At 42.3% G+C, this 12536-nt stretch overlaps 1 protein-coding gene across 5 annotated transcripts in view; it reads right to left on the bottom strand.

The window, feature by feature from the left end:
- The window catches only part of XPO6 (exportin 6), a 205463-nt gene that overhangs the window by 135935 nt on the left and 56992 nt on the right, over positions 1-12536 (bottom strand). For all 5 annotated transcript variants that reach the window (XM_029576103.1, XM_029576106.1, XM_029576105.1 and 2 more), the window contains exons 4-6: positions 8711-8908; positions 3804-3963; positions 3128-3205 (exon numbers count right to left, since the gene is read on the bottom strand). In XM_029576103.1, coding sequence (XP_029431963.1) covers positions 3128-3205; positions 3804-3963; positions 8711-8908 — 436 coding nt within the window. The remainder of the gene's footprint in view (positions 1-3127; positions 3206-3803; positions 3964-8710; positions 8909-12536) is intronic.

The raw sequence follows: 12536 nt of genomic DNA on the forward strand, positions 1-12536 counted from the left end.
GTAGTTAAATCACAAGCAGATTGTGATAAATTGCAGGAAGACCTTGTGAGACTGGAAAACTGGGCATCCAAATGGCAGATGAAATTTAATGTGGATAAGTGCAAAGTGATGCATATAGGGAAAAATAACCCATGCTATAATTACACAATGTTGGGTTCCATCCCAAGAAAGATCTAGGCATCATAGTGGATAACACATTGAAATCGTTGGTTCAGTGTGCTGCGGCAGTCAAAAAAGCAAACAAACAATGTTGGGAATTATTAGAAAGGGAATGGTGAATAAAACGGAAAATGTCATAATGCCTCTGTATCGCTCCTTGGTGAGACCACACCTTGAATACTGTGTACAATTCTGGTCGCCGCATCTCAAAAAAGATATAATTGCGATGGAGAAGGTACAGAGAAGGGCTGCCAAAATGATAAGGGGAATGGAACAACTCCCCTATGAGGAAAGACTAAAGAGGTTAGGACTTTTCAGCTTGGAGAAGAGACGGCTGAGGGGGGATATGATAGAGATGTTTAAAATCATGAGAGGTCTAGAACGGGTAGATGTGAATCGGTTATTTACTCTTTCGGATAGTAGAAAGACTAGGGGGCACTCCATGAAGTTAGCATGGGGCACATTTAAAACTAATCGGAGAAAGTTCTTTTTTACTCAATCCCACAATTAAACTCTGGAATTTGTTGCCAGAGGATGTGGTTAGTGCAGTTAGTATAGCTGTGTTTAAAAAAGGATTGGATAAGTTCTTGGAGGAGAAGTCCATTACCTGCTATTAAGTTCACTTAGAGAATAGCCACTGCCATTAGCAATGGTAACATGGAATAGACTTAGTTTTTGGGTACTTGCCAGGTTCTTATGGCCTGGATTGGCCACTGTTGGAAACAGGATGCTGGGCTTGGATGGACCCTTGGTCTGACCCAGTATGGCATTTTCTTGTGTTCTTATATTAACTTGAGCTAAATATGGTAAAGTGAACAAGCTTCCAGGTATAGCCATTTCAGAGCATGGGATGACCACATCCCATGCTCTGAATCCATCAGCATCATGCACCAAAAAGAATGAAGAATCATCATAGCTGTGTCCTGATGCTGGGCAGTCATCCACTTGAACCCAAGCTTAGAACCCTTTGAAAAAGTCTCTAACTATGGGAACAAGAGGAGTCTTCACTCGAGGCCCTAGCCTCATAGTAAGCCATCACAGCTGAAGAAAAAAAAATAACACACACAACTTTGGTGGTCTAGACTGCCAGCTTCAGTAGTCTTTGAGAGATACACAAAGCTGGGCTTACCTTTTAGTTTTTTTAAACCTTCTCTTGAGCTTTCAGTTCAATCAGAACCAGCCTCTACTGGGATATGGTACCATGAGCTTCATTCACAACTACCTAGTGTTTGCCCCTATATTTTACACCCTTCTCCCATCTATTCCAGTGAGTTCTATGTCACTGACAACAAACCATAGTTTGTGGAACTTGACAAATATGCATCCTAAATCTGTACAACGGAGACACATATTAGCCAATGGCAGAAACTTCTTCCCTCCAGAGACTGTGAAGATGATCTCTGAAGGGTTTATCCTCTTTCGGCAGGTAGGCATAGAGTTTTTCCTGATGGATTTAGACAGCAGGAGGCAACATTCTTAAGAAAATGATGCAAACAGCTACGTGTCCTGCCTCAAGGCAGAAGTAGAAGTATTTAGGATGACCCATAATTAGCTACATTATTTTTAGCAGTTGGCCTGATTTGTTGACATCTTGAAACAAAATTTAATGAAGTGAAGCTTAAGGAGATTTTAATGAAGTAGATTTGCTGCTGAAAAGAAAAGGTTGAATCCACAGACTCAGCTTGATGCAATGCAAGTAAACTTTGCAAGAAATATCACTACCCAGCAAAATGGTTGACAAAACTCTACAATTCACTAAAATGTTAGATTTGCCAAAAACCTAAATACGGAAACTATTAGACTAGAAACAGAATCAGACAAAAGCACAATTGGAGAGGCACTTAGCATCCTCTCCCCTAAGGGTGGCAGCATTCTCTGCCTCCTAGTTCACTTCTTTTGCACAGAAGAGAAAAAATAGCAGTGAACAGCAGTCAGTGGGCCACCCTGTAGCTCATCAGGACATGGCTTCATGGGCCTCACAAAACCCTTGACGGTTGCATTTCTCAGGCAGTGATGGGGATTGTAAAGCTAAATTAGTTGGGTGGATAGGCCATATGACCTTTTTCTGCCAGTATGTTTCTGTGTGTCATACCAAAGAATGTCATCACAGCTCTAGATGATCCTCTAACAACTCACAACATTTATGTAACTTTGTGTGGCTCTATCACGGATAAATATGCTTAGAATAAAGCAGCAGCACTTACTTTCCATAATAGTGAAAATTCTATTCTGAAGTTCTTGAGGTAACAGCTATGTATTTCCCCAGCAGGCTCACGTATCACATGCATGCACTTTTCACTAGTCATATACAAGAATACATAATATCTGGGACGCGCTCTCTCAATATGACTAACAAGAGTCAAAAACAGTAACTTTGAAGGAAATGTTATAGACCTACCGGGCACAAAATGTGGAACTCTTCTAAAACTCAATTCAATTATTTGTTTTTTTAACTGCAAGACTAGACTAGTGTACTCTGAGTAAGAGGATGGATATTACATTTGTACACTGTACACTAGCTGCCTGTTACTCAAGTTCAGTAGTTTATATCTTTTTACAGATAGTTTTAACAAACTGCACATTTTGCTTCTCTCCTCTGATTTGTGTTTGTAGGAGTAGGCCAGTCAAGATATGGGAGACCAAAAAACACAGTTGGAGGGGTTTGGTTTTTCAAATTTAAAAAAAAAAAAAAAGTTAATCTTCAGAAACCAGATAAATTAAGACGACTTCATGCAATACCCTGCTTGTGAGATCCTATTTTGCCCTATGTTTCTTGGAAAAGAAAGGGATTGAACCTGACTTCCATCAGTCTGAGATGCAAGGAATAAGGCAATGAGAAGAACAAAGGAGTGAAGTTACTTTAAAAGCCGAAGCATTTAAGTGTCAGAATGATCAGAACATTTTTGAAAATAAGAACGACAATTTAAAAAAAATAAAATAAAATAACTGAGCCCACAGATTCACTTACCACGGTCTCCTGAAGTTGGGGATGGTGGTGGAGTGGCAGCAGTAACACTGTTTTTGTCCCAGATGGTCTCCAAAATACCTAGTGTAAAAGGGAGCGGGAAAAATGAAGTATGGGGAAATTTTCCTAATGATTTCTGACTTATTTGGTTGAGTCAACAATTGCAAACCAAGTGCTCCAAAAATGGTACAACAAATAACCAAAAAAGTAAAGACATACGCTTTCTGATCAACATCTCAGTCTTAAAAACCTTCATGAGCGTACACACACACAAAGCACAACATGTTTATAACATCTGTAAAGACCCCACCAGTGATTTTCTCCTTGCGCCACCATTAGTTATGAATTTCACAAAAGCTCTGTATCAAAATACCAACTGCCAACATAGGGAACACTGCCACTAACAGCTCACCTCCCTGGGTAATCCTTGTATTTTAGTAACAAGCGTCTTGTGCAGGGACTTGCAAACTGTTTCAAGATCAGCATCAACACAACAAATCATAATCCTGAACCACTAGTTCAAAAATTGTGATTTGCAAATCAATCTTCCCATCTCTGGTTACACAAAATAAGCATGGCAATAACTGCTGATCGACGGCAAAAGGAAAGCAAATGACACTAAGGCAGAGTCTAATCAGAAAAGAAAAGCAGGAATCACAAATGTCACTCTCAGCAGTACCTGTAAGAAGACCGAGTACGGTTGGCACCTGATCAAGCAGCAATTTCCGCAACTCCTCTTTCCGTGCCACGCTAAGGTCCTCGCGTGGGCAGGCTAACTCTTCCGACGTAGTCTTCAGCATGATTAGCCCCAGAGGAGTAGTGGCAGAGGACTGTATCAACTAGAGAGAAGAGCGGAGCTTAACGTAATACCAACAGCTGGGCAAATTACAGAAAGTATATCTTTTTTTTTTTTGGAGGGTGGGAGGCAGCAGTTTCATCCTGCTTCTCTGAGCTTCCAGCTCAAATCGGAACTTAGGTACCATGAGCCTTTATTAAGGATTTCCTCCCCCCCCCACCCACTTATTTTAGTCCACTGGACAGGGCCATGCAATCAGGGAAATTGAATCAAGGATTGCTAAACAGAGATGGGATCCACTTGTCAAATAAGGGGCGCAGAATGGCAAGTCCGAGGGCAGCTTTAAACTAGAATCATCGGGATGAGTGAACAAAACCCCAAGATAAGTAAAACATAGAAATGGGAAATATGGGGGAAAAAGGTACTATTTGGAAAACTATATACACTAATGCTCATAGTATGGGGAATAAACTCCCAGATCTAGAGGCAGTCATGGAAGAAGCTGATTTAGTTATAGCAACTGTCATGGAGTCCTGGCTACAATCTATTCAGGAAGGACCATGAAGAAAGGAGAGGAGGCGGCATTATATATAGAGAACAGTATTAAAACTTGGGCTTACAAGGTAAGCCCAGCAATGGTAAGGTAAGGAGGTAAGGACATCCCTACTACAGTATCAACCTAATAAATGAAGCTTGACCAACGTGCCGCAAATGCGCAGTAGAGAGCAGCTCTACTGTGCATGTGTGGGCAAGCACGTCGGACTCAGCGAGCGCCAGCTGAATATCAACATGGCGGCGTCGAGCGGCGGCGACCAGTAGAGAGGAAGGAGACCGTGAGAGAGGGAGGGAGGAGAGAGTGGGTGGGAGGGATGAGAGAGTGTGTGGGTGGGTGGGAGAGGTGGGGAGGAGTGAGGGCAGAGGGAGAATGAGGGGGGAGAATGAGGGTGAGGTGAGAGACAGAGGGATGTGAGTAAGTGGAAGAGTAAGAAGTTGTGGAGCAGAGAAAAAGGGAGGGCTGAGGGAGAGGGGATGGGATTGAGAGAGGGTGGGAGTGACTCAGGGAAGGGGAGGGAGGTGAGAGTGGCAGTGAGAGACAGAGGGTAAGACTGAGTGGAGGGAAAGGGGTGAGTGAACGAGGGGAAGGGGAAGTGAGGGAGAAAAAGTGTAGAAGGGTGCTGTGTTCGAAAATGGACTGAAAACAAATTTAATGTAGCGCTTAATGGCTTGTCTTCTAGAAGCAGGGCGATTCTGGATTCTCTGCAAGGAGAACGTTCTGTCAGCTGGTAAAGGAACCCACATGGGAGGGAGCAATATGGATCTTGTGCTTACCAACAGGGACAGTATTTCTGAAGTTGTAGTGGATAATCATCTGGGAACCAGTGACCACCGGAAGGTGTGGTTCAATATTAGGACGCAAGAGATGAAGATTCATTGTAAGGCAAGGTCCAAGACTTCAGGAAAACTACGGTAACTTTCTCAAAATGGAGAAGAACCTCAAGGAGTTGTTATAGCGCGATGACAAAATAGAGGGGAAGTAGAAGGACAGTGGGCAAAACTAAAATGAGATAAGGGTAACTCATTTTTTTAGGAATGTAAATAAAGGGAAGAAAAGAGAGACCATTATGGATTTCTAAAGGGAGTAAAGGTTAGCATCTATAAACTACAAGAGATCGCACAAAGAGGAAGATGGTGACAATATCTGGAAAAATTAAGGAAGCTGGGAAAGTAGTCAGGAATGCAAAAATTCAAATAGAAGAAAAAATAGCAAATATGGTAAAATGGGGGGGGGGGGGCAAGACTTTTTTTCTTTAAGATATGTTAGTGATAGAAGGCAGGGGAAAGTGGCATTGTGAGACTCAGAGGTGAAAGGGAGGAATATATGTAGAGGCTGATGAGGGAAAAGCAAAATTGCTTAACACATATTTCTGATTGGTGTTCATTGTGGAAGGGCCTGGAGCTGGACCACATAAAACACAAATAAGACTGAAAGTGAGGTAAAAATTCAGAACAGTTTGTTCATGAGGAACAAACTAAAATAGATAAGGCAATGGGACCAAATGGAATACATCTGAGGGTACTAAGATGTCCTGGCAGCTTCGCTGGTTGATCTTTTCAGTGTCTTTAGAGTATGGGGAGTCCCGGAGTACTGGAAAAGGGCGGATGTGGTTCCTATTCATAAAAGGGGAAAATAAGGAGGATGGGAACTACAGGTCAGTCTGAACAAAGTAATGGAATTGCTGCTAAAAGAGGATGGTGCAATTTTTGGAATTCAATGGATTGCAAGATCCAAGGCAGCATGGTTTTATCAGAGAGAAATCTTGTCAGACAAATCTGATCAATTTCTTTGATTGGGTGACCAAAGTGCTGCATCAAGGAAGAGCGCTAGACATAGTGTACTTTGATTTCAGCAAAGCTTTTGACATGGTGCTGCACAGAAAGGTAATAAATTATGCACTCTTGGTATGGATCCTAGAGCGACTGACTGGGTTAGAAACTGAGTGGGAGGCGACAAAGGGTAGTGGTAAATGGAGTTTTCTGTGAGGAGGGGGATGTTACTAAAGTGTGCCACAGGGATCGGTCCTTGGACTGGTTCTTTTCAACATTTTTGTGAGCGACAGAACGGAAGACTTGTCAGGAAAGGTTTGTCTTTTTGCTGACAATACCAACTCTTAACACAGTTGACAGCCAGAAAGGAGTGGAAAACATGAGGGATCTAGAAAAGCTCAAAGAATGGGCAACGGTCTGGCAACTAAGATTTAATGCAAAAACAAAATGCAGATCAATGCATTTAAGATGTAAAAACCAAAGAGGTGAAATTCTTCTAAGTGCAAAGGAAGAGTGTGATCTGGGGGTAATTGTATCTGATGATGTAAAGGTGGCCAAATAGGTGGATAAAGCAACGGTAAAAATAAAAAAGATGCTTGGCTACATAGGGAGAGGAATGGTCTGAAGAAAAAGGGAGGCAATATTGCTCCTGTATAGAAATACTGTGTACAATTCTGGAGACCACACCTTCACAAAAGGATATAAACAGGATGGTGGCTACTAAAATGGTCAGTGGTCTTTGTTCAAAAGCATAAGGGGACAGATAAAGATCTAAACATGAATACCCTAGAGGAAAGGCAAGATAAGGGAGATATGATAGAGACATTCAAATATCTCCAAGGTTTCCATGCACAGGAAGGGAGCCTTTTTCAATGGAAAGCAGGCTCTGGAATGAGGAGAGGTCATGAGATAAGGTTGATAGGAGTAGACTCAGGAATAATCTGAAGAAATATTTCTATATAGAGAGCATGGTGGATGTGTGGAATAGCCTTCCAGTGGTGAAGACAAACAATATGTGAATTCAAGAAAGCATGGGATAAATATAGGAGATCTAAGGAAGTGATAAGAATTATAATGCTAAATTAATTCAACAGGTGGGCAGACTGGATGAACCATACAATCTTTTTTTGCCATCATTTTTCTATGTTTCTATCAATCTGGCCATGGGTGTTCACACTGTGCCATGACTGGGGCAACCTTCCTCTAAGAGGCTGTGAATACTGCTTCTGCAGCATCCACAGCCTCAGTCAACCTAGGCAGCAGAAGATCATATGGCGGTGTGCATAACTACCCCAGAGACACTCCAGGACAGGGCTTTCCAAACCTGTCCCGGAGACCCCACAGCCAGTCAAGTTTTCAGGATATCCACAATGAATATGCATGAGAGACATTTAGATATACTGAATCTCCATGATATGTAAATTTATCTCATGCATATTCATTGTGGAAATCCTGAAAATCCAACTGGATGATGGGTCCCCAGCACTGGTTAAAGTCCTGCACTAGGGGATACATATTGAAAACCTATCCATTTTTCTAAGTTAGCTGGATAGACGTATTACTTATCCGGCTAAATAGTGCCACTCCAATCTGCTCCCAACTTATCTGGCTATATAGCAGCCGTGGAAGACATGGGGGGAATTAATGAGCATAATGCCTACATGCAACATCTACTCAAAATACAAGAATTAAGGTCAGTTGCCTTTATCTGTTGGCATTTACTATGTTACAATAAAATCCTCATGTAGTTTGCAATCTAATACTTTGGAAACATACGTGCAGCACATTTCTGACATATGTATGGCATGAAAGCCACCCAAGGTGGGGTGGGAGAAGGATATTACTACCCTATGATAGTTGGATAAAATGAAGCACAGAAAGACCACTTCCCCCAAGGTCAGTCAGCAGCCCACATCTTATGATTTCTTTTAATCAATAGTTTAAAACTAATTCAGGGTGGCCAACTTCAGTTCTTGAGAGCCACAAACAGGCCTTGTTTTCAGGATATCCACAATGAAAATGCATGAGATAGATTTGCATACAATAGTGGTAGTGCATGGGTGGCCACTCCTGTTCTAATTGCTATTACTGTTTGACATGAAACCTGTAAATTAGGTCCTGTCAGTCACACAGACATTTGAAACATTTTAAAATTTGATTGCTAGCTTTCCTTAAAAAGTCCAGTTAAGTCGGTGGTTTATTGTACTTAAAAATAAAACAATTAAGAACATAAACATAATTAAGAAATTTTAGCAGACTGATTAACAGCTACGCAGTATAAACCCATGCTCTAAATTAAGGAAAATTCTCTTTACAATTTCTCTAATAGCAACAAAACAGACGATGGAATATTATTTTTGATTTGTTTCTATGATGGGAAGATATTTGAGTCCACACATGTGTTATTACCAGTGCTTGTTACTCACAATAGCATGTGCAATTTCAATCAAGCCCTAGTTTCTAACCTGCAAGATGTTGGTAAAGAAGTCATGGTAAAACATGGGCCAGTCTTGCCTGCCAATGTCTACGATGACTTTGCAGAGTTTGTTGCGGATGAAATATGGCAGCGTCTTGTGGTGGGCCAGCAGGAGCTTAGGCAGGCAATTCCGAATCTCCATCTTATCTGGAGAGGGGACCCCCAGCCACATCTTATTGATCAGATTCTGAAAGACAGAAGATGTATAACAAACAAGGGTTAGGAATTTTAAGGGTCAAGACAGACAAATCTCTGAAAGGCATGTGTAACTCTACCCCGCAACCCCTAGAATGGCGTACAAAGAGCACTGAAGCATTACTGGTGACAGACAAGCTCTCATACAGGCCTCTCAGTGGGGCTGGTATATGTGTTGGCAATGCTACTGCTTGTACACAATGAAGACAAGCTCCATCTTCAGAAAAGGGTGGGAGGTGGAGGGGGATCTAGCATAGAAAGCCTGCCAAGGGATAACATGCCTTATACTAGGAAAATTAGGAGGTGGATAGAACTTTACCCACAACTGGAGATTATTATGGCTTCATGTATGAAAACATCTTTTAATCCTAAGTAAACAAAAGTTTAATCATCCAAATTCAACCAGGACAAGCAGCAATGAAACCTTCAGATTCACAGCTTCCTGACTGCATATAACATCCAATGAGCTCCAGCAAGAACATCAGAACTTTCATAAGCATGTTCAAGTTAGTGGCATTAAGCATTTAACCAGTGAAATTAGGCACTGCATTAAAGACTTTTTTCACAAAAAAAAAAACCATTTACTGAATCACAAATAGTTATGAAATGAACTTCTTGGTTCTCAATCAATCTGCAATTTTCAACACTCTAAACCATATTCTTCTGGGTCATCTCGAATCTCTGGGTATTGTTTCTACTGTCCTTCACTGTCTTTTCATATTATCCTAGCAGGTCCTCTCTCACCTGCCATTTTTATAGTCCCAAACTGATCCTGTCATCCCCTCCCTCTCTCACCTTCCAGCCTCCCCTCCAACTCTTCTCTCATATCCCTCCCACCCCTGGCTCCTCTTACATACACCCCCCCCCCCCCCTCACCCTCCACAGCTGATCCATCCCTCAAACACTTCCTGCATCTGATCCCTCCCTTCTAAACACCCCCATGTTGAGTGTCAGAGGCAACATTTTTCTTTTCACCCTGGTCCAAATGTGGATGATAACTGGTAAGAAGAGGGCAGGCTGCTGACAGGGTCAATATTTTTCTCTTGTGTAGGTTCAGTAGTGGGTGAGGGGTGAAAAGCAGTGGCAATCTCCCTGTGCACACTTGGCCTACCCCTTCCCCCAAGGCTGATCCTGAACATGACTAATCTGCAAGTGGCAGCAGCATTAGGAATGAAAGTCAGCATGGGGCCTGTGAGCTAGTGCAAGTTCATTGACCCTACAGTGGGGTCCTGATCTCAATTCATGAAAGGCTTCCCGTTCTCACAGGACCCATACTGACTTCTACTACTAATGCTGGTGCTGATGCCTGAAGACTTCTGTCCTTTGAGGCACTCGGGACTCCAGCTAAAGGTTTAGTGACCCCATTTGGGGTCCTGACCCCCAGTTTGGGAAACCCTGCCATAAGAAGTTCTGAAAATTGCATCAGCTTTAAAGTAATAATCATTTTATACTTTGTAACAGTTTGGTGACTGGGAACTTGCCTTTAATGTTGTGACTTCAACTCTAAACATGAAGCCATATTCCTGCAGAGGTAAGGATGTAAATATTGTTTAAACAGTTAACTGTTTACATTAGTGGTGGGCAATTCCAGACTTCAAAGGCTAATGGGTATGAATGAAAACTCTGCATGCACACTGCTTAGATGTCCATACAATTGATCTCATGTATATTCATGAGAGATATCCTGCAAACCCATCCAGTTAGGGGACCTCAAAAAATGAAGTTGACTGGCTAGGTATGTCCCAAAAATGGGCTGAGAACTACTGATTTAAATTATAGTTCAAGTCACCTATAGTTGCAGGGGGAGGTGGGTGTCAGGGGTTGAGACCCAATATGCCCCTGTGATCTCTGCTCTCCCCCCAACTATGCCCACATGCCCCTTTCACCCCTAAACATGCCTGAACACACTTCCCAAACTGGCCAACAGATGCCCATTGTGCTGAAACATATAGTACACCAGGAAACAAATCTGGAAGTCAGCCATGGACCAACTTGAGCCTCTTCCTGGCTCGCTACAAGAGTACTCGCTATTATTAAATTGTTAAAAGGACTAAACAATACTTTACTTACGTTTTAGTTTTATAACCTTAATATAAAGCCATGTTCCTGCGACACCACTGCAGCTCTATACAGTCCTATCCCTGCAGTGAAATCAGCTACTTAGTTTCCCCTACTGCTGTTTGAACTGGAAGTACCGTATTTTTTGCTCCATAAGACGCACTTTTTTTCCCCCAAAAGTGGGGGGAAAATGTATGTGCGTCTTATGGAGCGAATATAAAAAAAAACTAAAAAACTAAAAAACTTACAAACCCCCCCCCCACCCTCCTGACCCCCCCAAGACCTGCCAAACGTCCCTGGTGGTCCAGTGGGGGTCCAGGAGCGGTCCGGGAGCGATCTCCTGGGCTTGGGCTGTCGGCTGCCAGTAATCAAAATGGCACCGACGGTCCTTTGCCCTCACTATGTCACTGGGACCGACCAATGGCAGCGGTAGTCCCTGTGACATAGTAAGGGCAAAGGGCCGTCGGCTGCCAGTAATCAAAATGGCGCCGACGGCCCTTTGCCCTCACTATGTCACTGGGACCGACCGCTGCTATTGGTCGGTCTCAGTGACATATGAGGGCAAAGGGCCGTCGGTGCCATTTTGTTTACTGGCAGCCGACGGCCGAAGCCGAGGAGATCGTTCCCGGACCGCTCCTGGACCCCCGCTGGACCACCAGGGACATTTGGCAGGTCTTGGGAGGGTCAGGAGGGTGGGGGGTTGTAGTAAATTAAGTCGGCAGGTCTTGGAGGTGGGTCAGGAGAGTGGGGGTTAATTAATTTAAAGGGTTGGGATTCCCAGAGAAAGAAATGTTTTCTGATCTGGGGAGTGGCCTGAAATGGCCCTCCCCAGACCCGAAAACAAAATGGGGAGAAAAAAAAAAAAGCTATGCACTCCCCTAATTTGCTCCATAAGACGCCCAGACACTGGTTTAGCACAAATTTATTTTTTTTTTTAATTTTCCCCCATCTGAATCCTAGGTGCATCTTATGGTCAGGTGCGTCTTATGGAGCAAAAAATACGGTAGTTACTAGCACCATTTTAATAGAGTGGAATATTGTTTTTAAAAACAGATGCAGTTTCCAAAATCACTCATGATTACAGGGTTCATTTACAGAAGCATTTTTAGCAAAAAAAAAAAAGAAAAAAAAAGTGTCTCTTCTTAATGGATTTTGAAGTATGGTCACATGATGCCATCTGGAAAATCACAATGTGATTTTTACTAACCACTTTATAAGCAGGATTGCTATATATAGAGGGAAGTGAGAAATTAGGCTTACTTTAGATATCAAATTTGCATCAGCTGCCATCACGTTCTAGAAACTGAGCCAGTTAAAAGGCATTTCTTGTAATGACCAGCTCAGTCTGCATAATGGGGTACGAGAAAATGGTCAACCACCACATGTTAAACCAATCAACAAAAACATCCTCCAATTAGTATTTAAATATCCATTGGCTAAATTACACCACATGGGAACTAGTAGTGAGAAACAAAAAAAAAAGAAAAAACCCATATAAAATGTGTACACTTTATTTAGGTTCTTCATTTTAAACCAATTTTTACCCTAATTTTAGGCTGATT

Source organism: Rhinatrema bivittatum, chromosome 14 (assembly GCF_901001135.1).
Source record: "Rhinatrema bivittatum chromosome 14, aRhiBiv1.1, whole genome shotgun sequence".
In the NCBI taxonomy this organism is placed as follows: Eukaryota; Metazoa; Chordata; class Amphibia; order Gymnophiona; family Rhinatrematidae; genus Rhinatrema; species Rhinatrema bivittatum.